Raw genomic sequence first — 23421 nt, forward strand, 5'->3', positions numbered from 1 at the left:
GGGGGGGGGGGGGGGGGGGGTTTGGGTGAGAATTCTAGTCACAACGTGACTCGACCTATGACCATTCAACGAACTTAAATATTTAACTAGTATTGAGGCATTCCTTATGCTTAGTTCATTACCAAAATCTTCATTTTCCATCATCCCCTTGAAACTGGAGCTTCACAGTACATGTTCTCCAGTGGTAAACTAATATGGTGTCGTGCAACATAACATGATGTCTAGCCAAATTAACTTGAAAGAAAACAAAAACTACGTTTTACCTCTAACTGAGATTCTTCAACCTGGTCATTCTTTCTTCTCTTTTTAATGGAGACGTCGCCTTCAGAATGAGTTTCATCCGTTTGCCATAAATTGATTGTGCAATCCCAAGAACCTGAACAGATCTAAATTACATAATAAAAAGATCCAAGTATTATGAGCTAGAGATGTAAGTAGACGGTTGTAACTCACTCTTTACTTGGAAGAAATGAAAAAAATACAGCACAGCTATAAGAATGAGATTATACCAGGTCTCCAGATTTCTGTGATGCAACACTTTGTACAGACAATCTATGTCCTTTCAATATTTTGAATGGTCTTATCTTGGTAGGGTTGCTATCCCTATCGTCTTTTGAATACTTCAAGTGGAAACAAAAAAAAAATTGTTTTTAATTATCAATGACATCAGTCCACCTTTAAAGCAGTACTTTCTCGAAGTTACCTTCCACAGCCTAAGTGTTCGATCCTTTGAAGCAGTGGCAAGAGTGACACTAGCTGCTTCTGTATTAGCATGGGCAAGAATTAATAAAACAAACATAGAGACTAGACTAGAGAGTGTAATAAGAATTGAAAATTGAAATATAAACTTGAATTAGATCACCACATTTTACTAAAATAATCCAATATAATAAATTAGAAAAAGAGTGGTATTTTACTGGCAAATCAGAGATAGTTTAGAGCCACAAGTTCTTAGAACCATAGATTAAATGTCTCTAAAATGGATAGGATCTAGATAATACACGGCAAACACCACCGCATGCACAAGAAAATAGAAATCCAGACATAAGGAATTCTAGCACTTTCAGAGGAGAAAACTTGAGTCAAAGAACCTTGGAACGTTGAAGTGCTTCAGCATGTACAACAAATTTTGAATCAAAATTTCTCACACATAAAAGTGATTCAAAATTTCCAATATATTAACACACACAACATTCTGACACCAGGTGTTAACAAGAAATAACGATAAGTTTGATATGGAAAACAATTAAAAGCTAAAACAACTGGCAAAGCATTGTTCAGCGTGGATCATGTTGTAAGAGCTAACAATTTAAGTAAATACCTTCAGGATTAACAACACAAACAGAAGATATGGCGTCCTTGTGACCTTCAAGAATATGTGTACACAATCCTGCAGATTCCCAAACCCTAAGAAACAATCGTAGAAGCTTTTAGCTAACATCCAATTCATGAAACAATAGTAGCAAAGGCTGCTCAATTCGTGGGTTTCTTCAAGTACTAAAAGAATATTACAAAAAATTAGAGATTACCTTCCTAAGCCATCATAACAACCTGTCAAAATGAACCTACAAAATACGAGTGAGTATAAATTCAGATTGTATGTATATAAGTATGTATAAGATTAAATTACTTCTTTTAATAAGACGTGTCTACAAACTAATTTGAATCCTAATTGTAATGATACAGCAGTAACAGTTTAATGTGTGTATGTAAGCTGTTACTGCTGAAAAAAAGATTCAACACAAACAAGTAACACATAGTATGCACATTCAATAATTTACACTATGATGTGCTACATGCAGCGATAAAATACACCAGCTTAGAACAAAAAATGGTTCATTGTGTTAGTCTTTATCTTTATTTAACACTTGGACAGACTAATCCAAGAGGTGGAAAACTGACGTCAGTCATTACCACTAAACAGAGATGTAAACAATAAATCTTCAGAACTCGAAAGAATTTTAAATTGAAGCATGGTTACTGAACTTAAAAAAAATTGATATGCAAGTAACAATGAGAATCATGGATCATCTAGAGTATTACAATTAACTAAGTAGATATTGCATCCACATGCTTACCCGGAATGAGACCCATCAACTGCACTGACCCAGTCATCGTGAACAGAAGGCTCTTCCTCCCTTCGGGGGACAACAGCCTTAATGTACTCAATTTCCAATACTTTTTCCTATTTTAGGCCCAAATAAAAGGTCAGGAAGGTCAGTGAAATACGAAAATCGAACGAAAAAGAGAGACTGATGAAGGCTATCACTCATAACAAATCATAACTCGAATTCGGGTTAGATTACGTCTTCAACATAACATATTCCATGTAAACAAACTTGTATTCTAGGAGTTCAAAAGTTCATTTATTTCCTTTCATACAACTTAAGAACTAAGCAATGATAAAAATAAGAGTCGCCCGAAACAGTTAAATTCTCACCGCCGATATGCCCTTGGCAAGAAGGAATTGCTCCAACGACATTCTAACAAACTCGCCATCAATTAGAAAATCAAAAGGTTCTGCTTCCCACTCAGGATTCCCTATAGAGAAATTTAAACCAAAGGAGTTAATATAAAGCAAAGAAACAACGTTCAAGTCGAACAGCAAATAACCAGACGACATAGCAGAAAAGATTATAGAACATACCAGCTAAAAGAAGATTGTTAACAACGGTGGAAAGACCCAGTCTGGTTAGGTTAGAGGGAATGGCAATGGCGTTCGTCGGAACTCTGCAAGGGGCCTTAAGTTTCGTGATAAAGCGCACTTGAATTCGACGAGAACTGTCTTCCGAAACCCCATCGATATCCATCGCTACCTCTGCGAATTGAAAATCCAAAAACTGAAGCAAGAAACGTATAGAGCAGAATCCCGAGTTGCAGAGAGGTTGAGAAGCAAGAGTTTACAGACAAGATGCTACGAAGTATGGAGTTCGTTCAAAAACCCTACTTTCCAAACCTAGGGGTTTTTCATTTTACGTTTTCAATTTCAAGAAAAGAAAACTCCGGTTGGACCGGCACCGGTTCAACTTTTATCTTCATTTTTTTGGGTTAAAAAAAATCATTTTAATAAATTTTTAAAATTAGTTTCTACGGATTTAATATTTATCGAAATTAGTTACACTATAGCAGTAATTTTTATGTAAAAAGTGACCTTCGAGATAAAAATAAATATATACTGATTTTTGTGTAAAGAAAAATTAATAATAAATTAATTGTAGAGACTAATTTCAGGTATTATTTAAAATGCAATGGTCAAATTTATTTTAATTGTAGCATTTTTTTTATTTAAATTTTCGTATTTAATATAATTAAATCAAAAGAGATGTATAATAGGACAATCTGTCTTTTTTTTTGGAGCTGTCACTAGAAAGAACTAATTATTTTTTGGACAATTTTTATGAATGATTATCATATAAAATGCTGTAAATGTCTCTTATAAAACTAATAACTACAATATAAATATTAAAAGTGGAATAATTATCATATAAAATGCTGTAAATGTCTCTTATAGGACAATTTTTTTTTTTTTTTGAGTATCGAAGTTTTGGTTATTGTCATCTCTTGCTTGAGCTTGGTAGTAGCATAGGTCAATCCCCGAACTGTTGTTTCAAGGCTGGAGCTTGATCCCCACTCCAGTACTCTTGTAATTCACTTGATCCCCACTCCCAATACTCTTTTGTAAATTCACTTGAAAAGTAGTCTATCTTTAAGCTTCTAATCGACACGCTACATGTCTATATAAGAAATCTTTATGACACCATTTTCCAAAAGGGATGCATCTATTTAAGAGGAGCATTTCAACGACTACCAATACGGGTTATCCAATCAATCATCTAGGGTCTTTCAAACAAACACACTCCAATTCCGAATGCGACAAAGCAAAGGGAATTACCTCTCCAAAAGAATCAACCCAACAAATTTACCCCTCTTTTTGTAATTAGTTTTAGGCCAGCTCCTTTCTATACCAAAGTACTGTAAAACACTACCACTTTTCTAAATAAGCCCTAATTTACCCACTACAAAAGAAGTGGAGAAATTTAAGGTGAAAGAGGTTATAATCAATTATTTGCGACTTTTCTAAAGATTATATACAATAGTTCTCATAACTAACCTTATAACAATAAGATAGGTAATATGTGTGTATATATATGGAGAATTCCTAGCAGGAATCATGAAACACAAACTCTGTAATAAGCTTTGAAACAGAAGCAGGACTGTCAACATGGGGCAGATGGCCACTGTCTGTTATTATTCGCATTATTGCATTTGGTAGTTCACAGTGCAGTCTCTGCAAAACCAAACAACAATATCACTGTCCAAGCACATTTTGTCGGCAAAAACAGTCCACGAGTTGTTATTTTGACAAGCAAACAGTTCAAGAGAAAGGAAAACAAAACCCTACCAACGTGGCTTCAAATACTCATTTATGTAGTCATCTATTCATAGAAGAAAATTTTAAAAGGAAATAAATGTCCTTTTCTGTGTTAAGCTTCTAATAAATAACTTATAGAACATTCACAAGGACTAAATTGGATTTTTGTGTGAAGTTCAGGAAAAAAAAAGAAGAAGAAGAAGAAAACAAGAAGGTTTGAAAGTTCAAGAACCATGAAATGAAAAGCTTAGCAATTTAACATAATAGATGATTTCTGTAACAACTCAAGCCCACCGCTAGCAGATATTATCATCTTTGGGATTTCCTTTTCGAATTTCCCCTCAAGATTTTTAAATGTGTTTGCCGCTAGGAAGAGGTTTACACACCCTTTTAAAGAGTGCTTCGTTCCCTTCTTCAACTGATGTGGGATATCATAGTTTCTTTCAAATGGACTTTGTTTCCTATCTTTATTTATAGATTTTAAGTTCATTTGTAGAAATCAAAACTCACCACTGCATCTTTATAGCGAATAATTCTGTCATCTTCGCCTGCAATGACGAGTGCTCTGTGCTTGACCTATTGATTTAAGTACAGAGAACAATGTAAATATAACGTTATCATACAGCAAGGACAGGAACTATCTATCACCTGAGCCTATACAATGTATAATATTTGAAAAATTAATCAGCTTTTAACCATGATGTTTCATTTGAACTCAAGAATCCCAAACTACTGTGGTCGCAGGTTCAGCTAATATTTCTAGATTATGTTTAGGAGTAGGTTTGAATATAATGTTACAATCTGACAGCTATTCTAATCATAGTTTTGAAAGGAAAAGGAAAAATACTAATCAAGAAGGCAGCCAAACACCATGAAAAAATTACCCCACAACATGGTCCTACTATTTCTGATTTGGCCCTTCATTATCCAAAAACCAAGGTTTATATCATTGGAAATACTGATGGAAAAGTTTAATTTAATTTCTCAGAATATTTCAGCAAATGAAACTCAGATTTAATAAAAAGAGATCCAAAAATGAGTTAAAATTCCAGCATCGTAATGGCTATTGATTGATATACCTGTTTAATCAGAGAAACTACATTGTAGCCTCCGCTGTACATAAAATTAACAGTTGCATCTTCCCACCAAGGCAATAGACAATGTAAACGGCCGACCTAATCCGTACAATAACAATATTGTAAGTAGATTGGCATGTCATCACCCACCAACTAAACAAGATAGGAAATCTGCATCTAAACAAGAAATATCCCACTTTCATATTTATGACAAATACATTTTGTTACGGTCAAGAAGGATTTGATGGAATTGAAAATACTTGAGTTATAAACGAAAAGATCAAAAGACGACGGCAGGGAAAAGAAAGAGACCATCCATCAGCCAACGAAGTGTCTGAGATTGTAGGTTAATGCCTTATTTAATGGCATATTCAAAAGAAGTCTTATACACGAAGGATACAAGAGAAACTTACATTCGTCCATTCTACATTTCGAGCAAGTGAAAGTTCATTGAAGGTTAACTTATTTGCTAAGAGGCGCAATGGGATGCTTTTCAACAAAGAAACCTGATATACAATTCGTTAAAGAGTACCTGTCAGCGCTATACAAGCTTCGGGGCCTGTCATCATGACAGACATTTCCTAAAATCAAGCACTTAAATCTTATTTGAAGAGTAAAGGAAGTCAAATCTGCATACGTAGTTTGCTTCGTTAATAACTCCTCAAGAATATTAAATCACATGTTAGGCGGAAATTTAAATCTACAAATCTCCTAGAGAAAATTCGGATGCCTTAACCACATAGATATCCTAGTTGGCAAAAATAAAAAATAAAAGGTTATGGAAAGAGTTATGTCATGGCGTTTCTTTTTCTAGTATTGAATTCACATGCTTGAAAGTATTATTGCAAATGAGAAGTGTTTAGTAAAACAAAAATTTAACAAGATAACGCAATACAGAGTAAACAATTTTGTTAAGAAGGCAATAAGAGCTTAAAAAAGTTGTTGACTTAGCCAATTTTTCATATCTTCCAAAAGTAGTTTAAAATTGTTAAATTGTAATCTGTAAAAGTAATGAAGTTTACAAGAAAAGAAATGGCAAATTAATTACTGGCATGCACTACGTTATGTGCCATGGAGACCTACCCCAGCATATGCTACCACTTTCGGCAGCTTTGTAGGATGCCCAGTGCAGTTGCTATACACACAAGCATTGATCAAAACCAGCTTTTCCACCTGTGAAACAGTCATTAAAAAATTTTACCACTAAAACCTGACAGAGATCGTCTAGAACCGTAAAGAACAGTAAAAAATAAAAAGTAGAAGATGGAACAAACTTAAGAGCCTGGAAGATGATTCCGGGTCTAGAATTTCCAGGCTGCAAGGACCTTTGTTTCTATAAGTTTGATGCCTTTGTTTCACATAAACTTTTAATGAGATAATTTGGCAAGCATATATTATCAAGATCAATTAGAAAGCACCCTGAAGGATGGTGCTATGTATAAATTTTCAATTCTAAACATCCACCTGTTGTAAACTAGAAATTAAATTGGCCAATGACATTGCAATATGGCATGGTAGGCCGATGAGGCAATATGTATGGCAGCAAACTCAATCGCTATGACCAGCAGGCGACACATGGAAGAGCTGTATTAAAAAAAGCGCTAGTTTTAGGCCCTATGCTCACACATCACATCTGATACATGCACCCCCTTTGTTACTTCCAGACATGCTCGTGACTCAAATGTGAAACCTCCGCGTAAGAGTTTTTTCCATTTCCAGACATGCTTATGTACTTGTGAAAACCCACGTAAGAGTTTTTCCACTTGCAGACATGCTTGTGACACATGTGAAACCTCCAGGCAAGAGTTTTTCCACTTCTAGACAAGCTTTTGGCTCGCATGCGCAACGTCCACGCAAGGTTGTTTCTCTTTTAGACACTCCAGATCCAAATCCCTTACCAGAATGGTTTTCCGTTTTTCCCCTTAATTTCCCACAATTTATCTCCTCCCTTGGATCTGTTAACCTCGATCCAGTGGTCAGAGTTAACCCAACCTTACCAGCCAACCTTCTCCTCCAAATCCTTTTTTACTCTGTCTCTTCTCTAAATAAAATTCCCCATACCCTATTCCTCAACTTCAATTTCCTCATTATTTTTGTGAGAGAACTTCATAGCGAGTATTTTGAAATTGGGTCTTTGTGACATACTTGTTAGTCTGTGTCTGGAGGTTTTTGAAATTTCCTTCTTCTTGTTGGTTTGAACTTGTAATGAGGTGTGTCTAGAAAGGAAATTGATGGGATTGAGAACTAACACAGAAAAGAACTGGAATTTCTTTTCAGCCTGAAAAGAAAGCAGAAGAAAAAAGGTTCCGTACGTTTTGATTCTCACTGGCAAGAGGAGTGTTACAGACTTACAGTGAACTTCTCGAGGAAAAGCCTAATGGACATAAGCTTCACTATAAGTCGAACCACTATTTGTTGGAACTTGTATATGGTATCGAGTTCTCAGAATAAAAAAAAACATATCAGAACACAGTATCCTTCATCTCATACATAATCAAAATAAAAGAGCTGCAATGATAATAAGTGATATCCAACAGTTCATTGGCGATAATAACGCAGTTTCCTTCATTTCTTGCACATCTAAGGATAAAGTAATCATGTGATATGCGAGCTCGAACTACATTGTTCACATTCTTCATGCACAAATTCTCAGTATGCTTGCATTACTCTAGGCTAGATAGAAAATAAATACTTACAGCTTCCGGATGATTAACTGCAAAGTCAAGTGCAACAGCTGCACCAAGGCTTGGTCCAACTAACACCATTGGCCTCTTGATGTAGGACTTCCAAAACTAAAACCCAAATTAAAATTTAATTATAGTCCAAAACTACTGTTGTGAATCCAAGCCATTACATCAACAAATAAAACTTCACAAAGAATGATCATTCTCCAAGTTTCAAGCACTTTTCAGACACATGAATAAATCGAGACCCCAATAATCCTTATAACCAAAGCAATGTGAAGAAGGTAAAGTGATTAACCTGGTACAGATGAGAGCGCTTTGTTTGCACATTACATGGAGGAAGACTATCTAGTATACATTAGTATAATCAGGAAACATATAAGCGTGAGAAACGTTTTTAGAGTTTATAAAATACAATTAGGAAGCAGAAAATATAAACAAATGAACTCACCCAAGTCAGAAAAGCCCCATCCAAGAACATCAACAGCCCACGTTTCTAGTCCAGCCTCTTCAAGAAGAGGAAACGCATAACTCCATTCCAAACAAGAACTGTGTGATAAAAAGCAATGAACACATACCACGTTAAATGGAAACAGTACATATGTAAAAAATTAATAGAACAAATCTTGATGATTCCATAACAGACCTGTCAAAGCAATGGAGTAGAACCACTGGACTCTTCTTGCTTCTTGTTACTGATTTAACGCAGCTGCTCATAAGGCGAGTTTCTGATAATGTGATCTGCAAGAAGGGACAAGTAGTATAAAGGATCGTAGTGCAAATAATCTTCAATAAACACGAGAAGTGACACAGTGGGTCGGGAAAGAAATCCACCCATCTCCAAATCTCTCGTAATGGATTCCCAACGTACAATGGCGAAGTAAATTCGAGTCCAGTTTCTAAGCAGTAGAAATCACATTGTAAACGAATCTTATAGCTCGATTCCTTCTCAGACGACGCAGTATACACGAGAAAGGCGATTATCACGACGAGAAATTCCATGGTTGTTTTTGGTTTAATACTACAGGAAACAGACGTTGCTCGAAAATCACAAAGATCAAATCAAGAGAGGAAAAAATAAGCCGGCGAGAGAGACGTCTCTAACAAGAACAATGATCGTCACAGTGCTTTACCATACTTCAATTTCATCTTCAAACCACTCGATAAAATAAAAAGGCAGACAAAACCAAAACAATTCAAAACGAAGAAGAAACCGAATAAGACACTGAAGAAGCAGAAACTAGGAGAAACAAAAGCAAACTCCTCGGTGTAAGATCAATGCACCATTGATTTCATCGAATAAAACACAAGGAGAGAAAGAATAGTGAAAGAGAAAGCGTTTTACCGGTAGCCTCTCGATTTTGCGAGCCATGGTTCTAGCAAATGGATCTTTGATTTTACCGACCTCTTTAGGAAGAAACGAAGGGAAACCACCACAGTTTCCATCAGAGAAGACATCTCCAATGCCAAGACCTTCACATTTCGCGGACAACGGCGTTCTCGTAAGCTGGTGAAGCGCCAATGAGGGGAACCCCCACTTCAAAATCATGGTTCGACGACTAAAACTGAAGAATGAAAGCCAGAAATAGAGATTGCATCAACATCACTAAAAAAAGGGCACCATGGAAGTAAAATGAAGAAGAAGAAGAAGAAGACAAAGTCAGACTGTACGATGCGTTGGCGCTTGATTTCTACCATACACGAGCTCGAGTTGCGTCAGCTAAGTTCTTCTTCTGCTTCTGTAACCTCTTTCGGGAACTTAAGCTGCTAAATAAAAATGGCAATTCAAAGCTTCTGCAGACTGCTTCCACTGAACCGCCATGAACGAGTAAACAACATGGTTGCAGATTAATTAAGGTGGCAGAAATGGCAATGAACAATGCCCTGGTTTTGGTTTGATCTTAATGAATTGTCGGCGTAGCACGTTCTAATGGGAAGATTATGCAACCACTTACAGAATATTTCTCATGGCCTCGTTTCTTATTTTTCCAAAAAATCTAAAAAAAATAGTATCTCTTATTTGTGTTCATAATCTTACCTACCAACAATAAAATTATGAAAGAAAAATAAAAAATAAAACTGTGTGTTCACCCCTCTCCACAATGGTATAATATTATCCACTTTGAGCATAAGCTCTCATAATTTTACTTTCTCATACAAATGGATATAGTATTCCTTGATTATAAACTCATTATCATTCCCTAAATTAGCTGATGTGTGACTTTCATCATCCAACACCTCCCCTCGAACAAAGTACGTCTCCCCTCAATTGAGGCTCGACTCTTTGTCTTAGTCATTTTTTACTATGCCTTCGAGGAGGCTCGACTCCTTTTCTTTTGGAGTCCTTTGTTCGACATTTGAGGATTTACCAATCTATTGACACGACTAAGTTTAGGGCACGACTCTGATACCATGTTAGACGAACACGACTCTCTACAATAGTTGATATTGTTTACTTTGAGCATAACACCCCATGGCTTTGCTCTGGGTTTCCCCAAAAGACCTCGTACCAATGGAGATAGTATTCTTTTATTATAAACTGATGATCATTCCCTAAATTAGCGGACGTGGGACTTTCATCATCCAACAACCTTATAATCAAAAGTGTAAAATATATTACACTATGTGTATAAGTATATTTACCATTTAAATCTCGACCATTATTATTTTTATTAAATGATAAAAAAAATTATATTAGGAAATTATACCTACCTCATCTTTAAAGGTAGATAATTTTAAGTTGAATAAATATTCAAAATTTACGTCCATTGAAAATAAATATTTATTAAAATATCATTTTGGTTAATATACTTCCATATTTATATTAAAATATCACTTTACATTTAAGTACATTATCTAAGTACATTAAGCCTCGATGATAATATTAATAATATGCATTAAGTTTTTTAATTTTTAAATTATTAATTTTCAAACTAATATTTAATGTCCACCTACTAAATTTTGTCGAGACGAGAAGTCATTTATAAGAAATAATATTTTTTATTTTTGTTTCCCACAAAATTATATTGTAATTTTTCTCTGAGAATAATATTATTTTTGGAAAAATAAAATATATTTTCCTCTTTCCAGACACCTTTATGAGATTTTATTTCACGTGCCGTGGACGGGCCCTTCAAACTATTCCTCTCCACAAAAAATAATATTAATAAATAAAATGCCCAATAATTTTCTTAGCAAAAAATATATATATTATATATAATTATTATTTTTTTTTACTTTCACTATTATTATTGTGTAAATTAATTAGTATTATTATATTGATTTTGTATGGATATTATTGGTTATATTTTCTAATTATAAATTATAGAAATAAAATTTTAATTTTTAGAATTATAAAGATTAAATTCTAACATTAATTTATTTAAGAAAGCTCAAAATAGATTATAATGAAAAGGACCATTTGTACTATCATTATTAAATTCATTGATTTAATGTTCCAACAAACGAAGGTGTCGTGTTGTGTGAGAAGACTGTTCCACTTTCATTTTGAAGGTGGAAAATAGGATTTTTTTTATTTTTTTTTATTTTTTTTATTTCCGTTTTTGAAATTATTTTTGACAATTAATAATCGATCCGACCTTGAATTGGACTATTTTATTTGAATCGATTTTTTTTTAGTTAAAATTTCTCTCTTCCCTCCGACGTACTTTGTTACTGCCATCGTTTAGCTCCCTCCGTTCCTCGTTGCTGCTCGCCTTCCTTCAACTGTCACCATTACTTTACCGTCAATCACATGCCTTTTAATTCCGGAACGAAGTGGCATTTCAACTTCTCGACTATGATTTTTTTTGTTTTTAAGTTGAAGAATATTAATATTATTTTGAAATAATTTTTAAAATATAAGAGTATTTTTTAAAATAAAGTATTAAGGGTATTTTTAAAATTTTAAAAATAAATTTTTCATACTTTAATTTTATTTAAGAAAGCCCAAAAGTGGTAAAGGCATTGAAACGGACCATGATCATATTTGGAATAAAATCAAAAGGACTACACTCACATCATATACACGCCGAATGCAGAAATGTATGATTTGACGGTTTATTGTAAAGTTCTAATAAATTAAAATATATATGAAATGCGTGTGAAAAGACTATCACACCCTTAATTTGAAGGTGGAATGCAATTGAATTTCTCGATCAAACTAGCGATGTTCATGAGACCGAACGAATACAACAAAGATCGAGAGTTTACAAAACTTCCATTTAACTTGTTGTTCATATTCCTTCAACTGTTTGCAATTGCTTCTCTTATGGTCGTCGATGACCGTATTTTTAATAGAAAAATAGTGTCGTTACATCAATTTATGCCTCTTCAAATCTAGAGTGCAGAGGCTCTTTAACATTTTCATTTTAAATTTGGAGAGTAACGATCTGATTTTTAAAATAGTTGACTAAAATTATTCTCTCGTGCATGCTAAAGTCAAAAACCCAAAAAAAATCTGAAAAATCAAGCTTAAACTATAAGAACAAGTGACAAACTATATAGAACAAGTATAATGAACCAGTGAAATGATATAATCGACATTGCATTTTTCATACAAGTATCTGTTAGGAATCACGAACCTCCACTATGATATGATATTGTCCACTTTGAGTAGAAGATCTCATGACTTTGTTTTTTGTTTCTCCAAAATATCTCGTACCAATAGAAATAGTATTATTTACTTATAAACACACGATCATCTCCTTAATTAGACAACGACAATTTTAAAGAAAACCCAACAAATCAAGATGATAACGTTGGATTGGATCAAACACAAAAGTACATAGGAGGTGAACATTCTGGATACAACGACGTCGTTTGACCATATCCTGCTGGACCAGACGCGTCAAATTATTAAAGGCTGGTGGAACTCAAAGTCAACGAGATTCCGAAAACATTGACCTGAAAAGCCCATTTTGACCCATTACTGGCTATTGAATTTACTTTTATACCCCCAACTTTCTTTTGGGCTTTTTCTTTCATTTTTAAATCTTTTAATTTCTTCAAATAAAAATAAAAATAAAAACAAGTTTTTTTTCCCTTGTTTTAATCTCTACGGCTTCTCTTTATTTTAATATTTTAAAATTATCAATTAAGTTAATTCATAAAAAAAAAATGTTGAAATTTGTTAAACATTATCTTTTTATTATTATTATTAATTTATTATTTTTTTAAAATGAAATTATTATTTTATTAATATATATTCAACTTCGGAACTGAAAAATTAATTTTGTTAATTTCATAAGACTTTCCCTCAAGATTTTAAAACGCGTCCACTAAATAGAGGTTTATAAGAAATATTCCGTTCTCCTCTCCTACCCACCAAATTTAAAATTTTGCCTATTCAATGAGCCTGCGGTCAGAATTTAGTGCAATTATAAAATATATGATATTCTTAATCTTGAAGAATATATTAGTTAGGAAATATATCTTAAATATTCGTAATCAGTTGAATTTGAATAGTAGTATATTTTATTTTATTATCAGGATTTAGTTAGTATTTTCTTTGTAGATATTATTTAGTATCTTGTATTCTATTTAAAGGTTGTGCATGAAGATTGAACGGTTCAATCCCAATTCCATTTCTCATTCTTAAATCTGTATTCACCACTAAATGATCAGTAATTATTATTTATTTTAAAATTTAATATAGAAATCCGTGTGGATTTTTTTTTTTTTTTGGGTTCATAAATTTAATTTAAAAAAAGAATTATATAGAATTAATTTTATTCTAATAATAAAATAAAACCAAAAATTACAAGGATGAATCTGTTGAGAAACAGTTAAAAGGGTAGAGTGAATAATAAGAAAGAAGTTGGGAATGATCATCTCCGGTTGGTGTTGGCCAGTGATTTTGGAGATCCCTCAAACAGATCAAGAAGGAATCCCTCCAAATCATCCGGAGTGTACTTGATCAGCTTGTCACTTACATGATTATTACATCTTCCAAAGAACGCTCGGTACGCCGGGATCACTTGGAGCGACGTCGAGATTCTCAGGTCGTCTCGAAGCCGAGAGTCGTGAATGATCCATGACGTTTGAGTTTTGTAGATCTCTTCGAACGCGACATTGAAGCTACGCAGCCTCTCTTTCAGCACGTTTCTCGACACTGAATTAGAACCCGGATGTTGAACCCCGTCCTCCATAAGGTATAACACTATTGAATTCCAACTCGCCCTCTTGTAGTTTAATACATGCTGCTGGAAGTTCATGTAACGTTTTCGAACCCAATCCTCCCCGAATATCTGGCTTAGCTCCGAACCTCGAACCTTTTGAGCCATGTAATGTATATTGTTCATCAAAAAGAAGTGCTGTAGAGCTGGATCTTTGTATTGCTTCGACTTCTCTTCGAGGTTGCTCTCTAGAATTGTAGCAACCGATCGAAAATGGCGAGCCATCGGAGAGAACTCGCCTTCTTTTTCTTCTTCTCGACTTGGATTCTCAGAGGACGATGGTGAATTAGGATATACATCTTCACCGTCTCCGAGGAGCACGTTGAGGGAGTCGCCATAGTCTGTAAGAATCAGAAGGTAATTCATGACATATTTCGTTAGATGATGGATGCCACCACCTGCAAATGCGTTCGGCGATGTGTTTGCTGCAATAGCTTTCCCGAACTCGAGGAATGTCGCCGTAACAGATTTACCTAAACTATTTAGAACATCATGATATTCAATTCTAACAAGATATCCAACATCATCGCAGTATAATGTATCGATGTCGGAGAGATGTTCTCCGACAACCTCGTACATTTCGAGTATACGATTCAGTTTTTCGGGCGGATGAGGACCTATAGCCATGGCCTCGCCGAAGTTCAGAAGCTGCAGCATTGATGCCTTCGATGATTCGACAAAACAACTCAAACTAACCAATCCTTCATCCCCGAAAACTTGATCACAAAGGAATTTTTCACTCGCTAAATAGACTCGCACGAATCGCTTCATCGCTCGGTTCCATTTCCTGATCTTCGAGTTCAACGTAACCCAATCCATTTTCAGCACATCCTCAATACTCATTTTCTCCATTTCAAGCATCGACAAGCACTCGTTTAAAGCCTCTCGACGAAGATGATTATAAGCTTGAATACACTCCTGATCATAACCAGCCTTGAACATAACATTAGCAATACCTCTAAGCTCAATAACCGCATCCGAATTGACCAAATCAATGATCGAATTCTCCAACGTTCTCCCAACGCTACAACTCCGAACTGAACTCTCAAAAGATTCATCTCGATATAAACTCGTCGATCCCTCCTCCACAGAATCTTCCGTTACATGGGACGACATACTCTCAGGCTCATATTCAAGGCTACTCTTAGCAAGCAAATGCCTAAACTCTTCCTCAAGCCTCGCCATAGCCGTTTGAAGAACATCGTGCGCCTTCCTCGAAAGTTCATAACCGTGTTCATCCTCAAAACACAAGCTCTCTAGCTTCCCAACCAATTCCCAGGCATCATCAGCAGCATTCAGATACTCACACGCATCGTTCGGGAAAGCCGAGTCCCAAATCATAGACTGATCAGCCTCCCATCCCATGATTTTCTTCTGCACTACATTAAGCCTACTCTCAATCTCATCAACAAGCCCAACATCCCTGTCTTTGGTCACTCCAATTTGATGATTTTGTGTGGTTATTAATGATAACTTTGAGCAAAGATCAACCATAACGCTCTTTGTATCATCTGAAAGGCTTATATTTGAACTCAAACCCTTAATAATGCAATTAGCTGCAGCAATTAGCCGCTCCTCTACTCCTAAATCCGAACCCATAAACTCACAGTCCCCCATATGCCAGAAATCAACAACAAACAGAGCCCAAGAACAACAAGCAGTATCAACAAAGAAATGGACACCAAAAACAAAAGGCTTCAACAAATTCAGCTCAAAACAGAGTGAAAACTCCTGCAGAAACCAAATTAGAAGAGGGTTTTTGAGGAACAAGATCAAAGTTCAAGCAATCAACTAATAAATCAGCTAATCGATTCAGAGAAAAAGATCTAGAACGAAACAAACCCTGAAGTTCGAGGAGAATAAGGAAGTGGAAGAACCTCGGAATCTGCAAATCTGAGAGAGCTGAAGCTCCAACAATGGCGGCTAACTTTCCTCTCCTCCAATTCAAAGCTTTTTTGTTCTGGGTGTTCGGATTTTAAAGCTTTTTGGGTACTTTTTTCGCTTTTTTGTAGGAAAATACTCAAGAATTTCGATGGATCTTCCGTCGAAGGACGTGGGATGGAATATAAAAGTGATGGAAATGGAGGCTTTTGGTTATTTATTTAAACGGAAATTTGGAAATGGTCAGTATTCCCACTTGTTGACCGACCAACGACAGGGTTTTCCATTTTGTATTTCTTGTACATGAGCTGAGNTTTTTTTTAATTAATATTTAAATCATACAAATTAAAGGACGAAATTATAATATATACAAAGTATATAAACTTAAAATTTTATTATTATTTTAAAAGAATTAAAGAATCTAAACCATTTATTATTAAATTATAATATAGATATTTTGTGAGATCTGACGTCAGTTCGAGACGAGAACTAAACATTCTGAAAATTCTCTTTAGTAGATATTTTTTAAAACAGGTTGATGCCTATACATAACAGATCGAACGGATAATATCTGCTAGCTGTAAACGCTCGGCCCTCGTCCGATGTGTGGTGAGAGATTGGTTTTTGAGGAAAAAAAAAAGTTTGTGGACATTATCAGTTGGGCCGACGTGGCCCAAAGTTGCTTTTTATCTTATCATTTATCATTTTCTCTCTCTTCATTTAAAAAATATATATTTTTCTCAATATATGGTTTTGTTATTATGAAAACAAAAATATTTGCAAACGAATTTTAAAAATATATATAATATAATAAAATAATAATAAAGTTTGAACCAACAAGTAAGGAAGTCAACACCATACTGGTCAATATACGAGATAGATACATTAATGTTATTAGCTCGTTATCAATCATACATATTTTATCTGATTAAATATAGGTTAGTCGATGTCTTGCTCAATACGTTGTATTGAAATTTTCAATGCTGATGTTTATATCTATATTTGAATGGTTGTTAGTTAAAGACTTATAACTTAATAATATTAAATTTTAAAGACCTGTTGTTTCATGTTTGTTCGATCATATTTTTTTAGGTTTAATCCTGTCATATTGACTTTTTTAAGTTCGTTATTATGCTATTATCATAAGGTTGACCTCCCCCGACAAAGCTTTTGATATTAACATTAGTTTACCACTTCTATTTTTCCGTGATCGAATTTTCAATTAGGGTTCATTAATTCTTTTTAGGGTTAGGACAAAAAAAGAACCAAAATTAGACTGGACCAAGAACGATAGAGAGATGCTTGGTGTCACAATCATACTTGTCCCAAGGCGTGTTACATACGGTCGCATGTCTGTTACATGCCAAAAGCCTTGTGATATATCATTTTACTGCTTTCCTTTACTGCTTTCATGATGTATAGTTTCTTATTATATTTTTTTTAAGTGTATAACATTTCAGCAGAATAGTGTCTATGCGTTGGAAAACCTGAATTGCCTCAGAATATACGGTAAGGGGATGCGACTAGTCGTCAATTCTTTCAACCTCTAGTTATATGCTATTTAAACCGTTGTGTTACATTTTTCACTTATAGCCTATAACATTGCTTTCTTCTAAAATCTTTCTCTGTTCCGTTTTATAAAACTTTATTCTTAAAGCAGGGCGATAGGCTTGGGTATACGTGTCGTCAGGTCGAAGACGACACGATTTCTAGTTCACAGAGTCGANAAAAAAAAAAAAAAAAAAAAAAAAAAAAAAAAAAAAAAAAAGTTCATGGTGCAATGAAGATTTGTCAAATTTAGAATTATGACTTAAAAAGAAATTCACAATTACATAATGATCCCTTCTTAAATTACTTCTATCCCCTTTTCTCCTTCCCCAATCCCCAATTCTGCTAATAGTTTCAAAGAATTAGAACATTACATTCCACCAATTTCTTACTTCCAAAGAGAATCATGAAAATGGGATTTCAAGATTTTGGCAACGGTTCTCCTTTGATGAAAGATTTGAAAAGCTGAAGAGCCGCTCTTGGTTTGAACAATGGAACTTCATGCCCTGCTCCTCTCACTGTTGCGAAGGTAAGCCCTTCATAAACCTCTGTCCAACCTCCCACCTTCATCAAAACCAAAAAGAATCCGCAAATTTTGATTTCATTTCCCAATTCAGTCACCCATTATCATAGATTTTGTTTCTTTGAATTGGTTGTTTTGATGTTCATATTGAAATGCCATTCAATGAGGTGAAAACTGACCTGGTTTTTGACATACCATGGATACCATGGAACTTTCGTAGTTAATTTCAGCTGTGAAATGGAATATCTTGTTGCTGTTACAGGCACCACTGAGTCCACATCTCCACTGCAAATCATTTCCAAGAAAATTGTGCATATCAGGTGTTTGACAAAATGCCCAAAAGAACTGAAATGGCTTTATTAGCATGATTCATTGATAGATATCATTTCCAAGAAAATTGAGTATCAGGTGTTTGACAAAATGCCCAAAAGAAGTGAAATGTCTTTATTAGCATGATTCATTGATAGATATCATATAAGATAAAGAGTGTCGTAGCAGTCATTGACTATTACATATGAATTGGAAGTATTATCCTAAGAGATTAATCAAAATGCGTAGTATCAAAGAAAGATGGGCACAAACATGTAGAAGGCGACTAACCTGAAAACCCACACTCTCATGCCACTTGATATCAACTCCCTGTAAATTGGAAGTATCGATACGTCGGTGTCGTTCCAATTTCGATTCAAGATTTCGCTGCATGAAAGGAAAGGTTGTTTGTTTGTTCATAGCAACAAATATACTCATGGGCATAATACACTCTTTAGTCATAAAGAAAGCTGTTGATATAACATGGATTTACCTGCAAGCAGTCCATCTATAAGGAATTTTTGTTATGTTGGCATGAAGAGCTTTCTGTACATCTGGCCTATTGTAGTATATTTCTGCATATTTCTCAGTACAAGGATCATAGCCGGCCATTTGCCTGAATGCCTGATAGATAGTTTATGAACTCAACATTATTAATGACTTGAATCTCTTTTTTTTTCTTTTCAAGTTGATTTTTGGTTTGCAGAATAAACAGACAATAGATACCCGGTGAGGTCGGTGAGGCAATCGCATAGTACTCTGACGGGTCGTGAGGCTACCGTCCGAGTGGTTGCAAGGAGGTGCATAAATGTTGTACTGATCAATGTTCCCAAACTCTTTATCCATGGCATAGGTGTACAAGGACTCGCACTCGTTCGATTCCTTTTGTCGACTAAAATCACAAGTGTTAATGAGCTCATGGTACGTCTTATCCGAGATCATAGCATGACTCCACCAGTAAGTTACTGTCCCTAAGTTGTCGTAGTAGTTGTCTGTCACAGCATTGCCAACCTGCATTTCATTCACTTTTCATTCCACATAGTATTCATGATTTACATCGAGCTAAGATTCACTCCGCTTCTAACCCAGATATAACATAATGTACGAGAGTTCGTGTTTCGAATTGTAACAGATACAAAGTGAATGGCAAGACGAAATGAAAGTACAGTGACCCGAAAAGCCAGGAGAGGAAGTTACCATGATTCCCTTGAGATGAATAGGGTGGGAGGATTTTGCATTGTAGGCCAAGATTTCTCTGGCAAGCTGAGGAACATAGTGACCAGCATAGCTTTCTCCCGTAAGAAAAACGTCGCGGTTCTTGTACCTCGGGAAACGACCGAGCCATTGTACGAGGAATTCCAGAGAATCCTTTGCTGAAACAATGTTTATTGATCAGGTACATATAATTCAACTAGTCAACTTAGAATCAAAATGCAATAGGATTGAACTTTAGCTCCCAAAAGAGAATATGTTGAGTACTTTCCATAGTACAATGAAGTGTTCAACAAAGTTTTTAAAAATTTAAAATTTATTAAATATTTTTCAAATTATGTGTCTATTAACATAAAATCTATCTCAATTAACTTGTGCTATTTTAAGTTAGAATCTACTGCGGTTGAGATCATTCTATGCTGATGCAGTCGACAATACTAGTAGTTCATCCATGGTGAATATGGCTGCCACGACTCACGCTCACGCGGAATTAACTAGATGTGAAGCACAGTAGCCAGGCCGCGGTCTGAAAAGATTTGGTCAACTATTTGAATAAAAAAAACTAAATAATTTTGTTTTTTTTTTTATTTATGAAATTTATGGTGAAGTGACAATTCAATTGTTGAGTGCCGTGAATCATTTAATTTCAGAAATAAAATTTCTTGGATTGAAATTTGGTCAAGATTTTATTTATTATAGAAAAAAATATTTTTTTAAAATTTAAAAAGTTATNTCAAAATAAAACTGTCAAATCAGATTTTAGAGTTTATAAATCTGAAAAGCTATTATGTACTTATTAATTATAAAAAAAATACATTTTAATTAATTTCTGTTTGTGTGAATTAAGTGTATTATGCTTTAGATTTTCTTATTAATGAAACCCGGTCCCCGTCCCGGGTCACATTGATTTTTTATTTAATATTCTAATAGATTTTTATTTTAAGATTAAANAAAAAAAAAAAAAAAAAAAAAAAAAAAAAAAAAAAAATCACTTTTCAAAATAAAACTGTCAAATCAGATTTTAGAGTTTATAAATCTGAAAAGCTATTATGTACTTATTAATTATAAAAAAAATACATTTTAATTAATTTCTGTTTGTGTGAATTAAGTGTATTATGCTTTAGATTTTCTTATTAATGAAACCCGGTCCCCGTCCCGGGTCACATTGATTTTTTATTTAATATTCTAATAGATTTTTATTTTAAGATTAAAAATTATATTGTAAGCAGATATTTGAAGAGATGAGATAAGAAGAAGATACCAGTACGACGGTCACCCGTATCGAGCAAGTCAGAGGAGCGATTGGTATAAGAGAACCCGACACCGGCCGGAGTTTCGAGGAAGAGGAGGTTGGCGACGGAGTTCCAAGAGAACTTGTTGGTGACTAGGCCGGAGGCTGTCTTATTGATTCTAAATGGACCAATTTCTTCGGAAGCTCCATAAGCTATGGAGGAGCAACCCGGACCTAACAATTCAATCAAATAACAATTATTACAATAATTAAAAATAGTTTTTCTAAAACAAATAAATAAAATAAATTATGAAAATGAGCTTCTCTGCACTCCACATGACGGGAACGGCCGGTCAAAATTGGTTCATCATCAAAGTCATGCTTCAAAGCATAAATGCCATGTGACACATAATGGAAGCAAATATTACTTGCTCTTTACTCCACCATAGATGCATTATTCAATTTTTTCTTAATTATTATTATTATTTTTCCGACACTCGATACTACCAGAGAAGTTGAGCGGTGAAAAAGAGAGACAATAATGATGAACGAACGATAAAAGTCATTTTTCGTAATGACTCAAGTTCAACAGTTTCAGTTTGTAATACCTCATCAAGTCCACTACTAATAGATATTATCTGTTTTGATCTATTACTTATCACTGTTAGCCTCATAGTTTTAAAACATATACTATAAAGAGAGTTTTCACTCCCTTAAAAAGAATGTTTTAAAATTTGAAGGTGGGCAATGACATTGATGGTTTTGGCACCAAATACATAGCTGACAAGATAAATGGCAGCTGCCCTTGTCCTTGTCCTTTATTTATTACTAGGAGGCCCTCTTCCTTTTTGCTTTCCTTTCGCTCTCCCGACTTTATAATTATAAATAAACGTCTAAACAATTCACAATGAATGAAAGTAATATCTACACTATATTGATGATTCGTGTTCGTGTTTGATACTAGAAATATATTTTTTTAAATGGGTAAAGACATAAATTTTCAATGAAAATAAAATATTTTAAACTAAAATAGAAGAATAATAATTAATTAATTTGAAGTAAATATTTTTAAAAAGAAAAAGAGAAATTATTTAATTTTGAAAAATATATGTATTTAGTATTACTTGTACAACCTACTGGTGGTTGGATCATCATTCCAAGCCACAGTCGGCCAGTCAAGTATGAGAACCCTTCTCTCTCTTTCTCTCTCTTGCCCTAGTTTTTTAGGGCTCTCTCTCTCTTGCCCCAGTTGTTTAGGGCAGTTTCTCTCTCTAGTTTATTTTAGGGTTTTTATGATTGTGTCATGGGGAGTTATTAACCGTGCATGTCCTTTTACTGCAGTAAATAAAACTAACTACTACCAACCACAAACGGCTAAATTTCAATTTCAATCCAAAATAAATAAATAAATAAATCCTCTCATTTTCAAAGCCGCAATTAAAGTTTTTACACAGTTCCAAGAATTTCTCTATTTTTTATTTTTTATTTTCGTCTCATAAATATCATTATATATCTTGTCGGCAACGGAAAATTAAATTTTATAAATTGGAGCAACAGCTAATTTTAATTAATGGGGCTTCTTTTTCCTCTTATAGAACGTCGACTATAATGGGTTTTAATTTTAGTTTTATTATTAAATTTTAATTAAAAAAAAATTAATTGAATTAGTTGGTAGAGGAAAAACACAATTGAAAATCATGTTACTCCAATGCAGCCGATGAAACAGTGCGTACATTTCTTTTTTTTTTTCCTTTTTTTATTTTTTATTTTTTTATTGTAATTTTTAATTTACTAAAAAAAATAAGTAATAATAATAATAATAATAATGTGGAGAGGATGGGGAGAGGTTGAGACTGACCTCCATTGAGCCAGACGACGAGGGGCTTGGAGAGGGGTTGGAGGGAGGCTTCGGTGAGCCAGTAGAAGAGGGCTCGACCTGCCACGTGGTTCACGGTCACGTACCCGGAGAACTGCTCGAAAGAGACCTCCGGCTGACCTGGCAGGCTGGAGATTCTGTCCGCCGTGGCAGCTTCCTGTTCATGGCTTCTGGCGTGGCTGTGAATGGGAGAAGAAATGAGTTGGAGGAGGAAAAAGGCGGTGGCTGTGAAGTAGATCTGAGAGATTGCCATCACGATGGCGGACCACGGCGGAGAGGGTGGCGGAGAGGTTTTTCTTTTTTCTTTTTTAGTTTGTGTTTGTGAGAGAGAGTTTGACGGGAAAGACTGGTTTTCAGTGTGGATTAAATAGAAGAGAGAGAGAGAGAGAGAGANTTTTTTTTTTTTTTTTTTTTTTTTTTTTTTTTTTTTTTTTTTTTTTTTTTTTTTTGTATGAATTGGTTTTATTGAATGTTATAATTTGTAACCTCACTTTTTTGGGTATGAACCGTGATTAGAACGGTAACGCTTCATG

The 23421-nt window shown here is 34.5% G+C and overlaps 4 protein-coding genes across 5 annotated transcripts; all 4 read right to left on the bottom strand.

The window, feature by feature from the left end:
- Positions 1 to 263: 263 nt before the first annotated feature.
- Positions 264 to 2977, bottom strand: LOC111787883 (ribosome biogenesis protein WDR12 homolog; the record flags this gene model as incomplete). Its single annotated transcript, XM_023667977.1, is given in 8 exon segments — positions 264 to 386; positions 510 to 620; positions 704 to 762; positions 1322 to 1407; positions 1530 to 1565; positions 2079 to 2185; positions 2441 to 2541; positions 2648 to 2977. Coding segments are annotated over 8 exon segments (786 nt in total), but the record flags the coding sequence as incomplete, so codon positions are not given.
- A 1031-nt stretch (positions 2978 to 4008) lies between these two features.
- LOC111787885 (uncharacterized hydrolase YugF-like) lies at positions 4009 to 10146 on the bottom strand. Its single transcript, XM_023667978.1, has 11 exons — positions 9804 to 10146; positions 9478 to 9697; positions 8779 to 8873; positions 8584 to 8681; positions 8431 to 8480; positions 8145 to 8240; positions 6532 to 6621; positions 5862 to 5954; positions 5452 to 5547; positions 4883 to 4948; positions 4009 to 4288 (listed from the first exon to the last, which is right to left on the bottom strand). Exons 2-11 carry the CDS (start codon positions 9679 to 9681, stop codon positions 4160 to 4162), a joined length of 1017 nt encoding a protein of 338 aa, XP_023523746.1. The 5' UTR covers positions 9682 to 9697; positions 9804 to 10146; the 3' UTR covers positions 4009 to 4159.
- Positions 10147 to 13845: 3699 nt separating this feature from the next.
- LOC111789246 (exocyst complex component EXO70E2) lies at positions 13846 to 16383 on the bottom strand. 2 transcript variants are annotated; one of them, XM_023669959.1, is made up of 2 exons: positions 16186 to 16383; positions 13846 to 16039 (listed from the first exon to the last, which is right to left on the bottom strand). In XM_023669959.1, exon 2 carries the CDS (start codon positions 15923 to 15925, stop codon positions 13961 to 13963), a length of 1965 nt encoding a protein of 654 aa, XP_023525727.1. In that variant the 5' UTR covers positions 15926 to 16039; positions 16186 to 16383; the 3' UTR covers positions 13846 to 13960. The 2 variants fall into 2 exon arrangements, with proteins under 2 accessions (XP_023525727.1, XP_023525726.1); XM_023669958.1 differs by having other exon boundaries at positions 16151 to 16383.
- Positions 16384 to 17962: 1579 nt separating this feature from the next.
- Positions 17963 to 23222, bottom strand: LOC111787594 (serine carboxypeptidase-like 25). The gene is made up of 8 exons (XM_023667607.1): positions 22871 to 23222; positions 21043 to 21246; positions 19767 to 19942; positions 19296 to 19580; positions 19063 to 19193; positions 18861 to 18956; positions 18440 to 18545; positions 17963 to 18301 (listed from the first exon to the last, which is right to left on the bottom strand). The coding sequence occupies exons 1-8, from the start codon at positions 23139 to 23141 to the stop codon at positions 18158 to 18160; spliced, it is 1413 nt and encodes a 470-aa protein (XP_023523375.1). The 5' UTR covers positions 23142 to 23222; the 3' UTR covers positions 17963 to 18157.
- Positions 23223 to 23421: the final 199 nt, after the last annotated feature.

Source organism: Cucurbita pepo, chromosome LG02 (genome assembly GCF_002806865.2).
Source record: "Cucurbita pepo subsp. pepo cultivar mu-cu-16 chromosome LG02, ASM280686v2, whole genome shotgun sequence".
NCBI lineage: Eukaryota > Viridiplantae > Streptophyta > Magnoliopsida > Cucurbitales > Cucurbitaceae > Cucurbita > Cucurbita pepo.

Excerpts from the sequence above, each read along its gene's own strand:
- LOC111787885 (XM_023667978.1), bottom strand. The coding sequence starts at position 9,681 with ATGATTTTGAAGTGGGGGTTCCCCTCATTGGCGCTTCACCAGCTTACG. Across the intron at positions 8,874-9,477 it reads GCAAAATCGAGAGGCTACCG|ATCACATTATCAGAAACTCG; the intron begins GTAAAACGCTTT and ends CCCTTCTTGCAG. Across the intron at positions 8,481-8,583 it reads ATGGGGCTTTTCTGACTTGG|ATAGTCTTCCTCCATGTAAT; the intron begins GTGAGTTCATTT and ends AATGTATACTAG.
- LOC111789246 (XM_023669959.1), bottom strand. The coding sequence starts at position 15,925 with ATGGGGGACTGTGAGTTTATGGGTTCGGATTTAGGAGTAGAGGAGCGG.
- LOC111787594 (XM_023667607.1), bottom strand. The coding sequence starts at position 23,141 with ATGGCAATCTCTCAGATCTACTTCACAGCCACCGCCTTTTTCCTCCTC. Across the intron at positions 19,943-21,042 it reads TACGGGTGACCGTCGTACTG|CAAAGGATTCTCTGGAATTC; the intron begins GTATCTTCTTCT and ends ACATTGTTTCAG. Across the intron at positions 19,194-19,295 it reads TGCCTCACCGACCTCACCGG|GCATTCAGGCAAATGGCCGG; the intron begins GTATCTATTGTC and ends ACTATCTATCAG.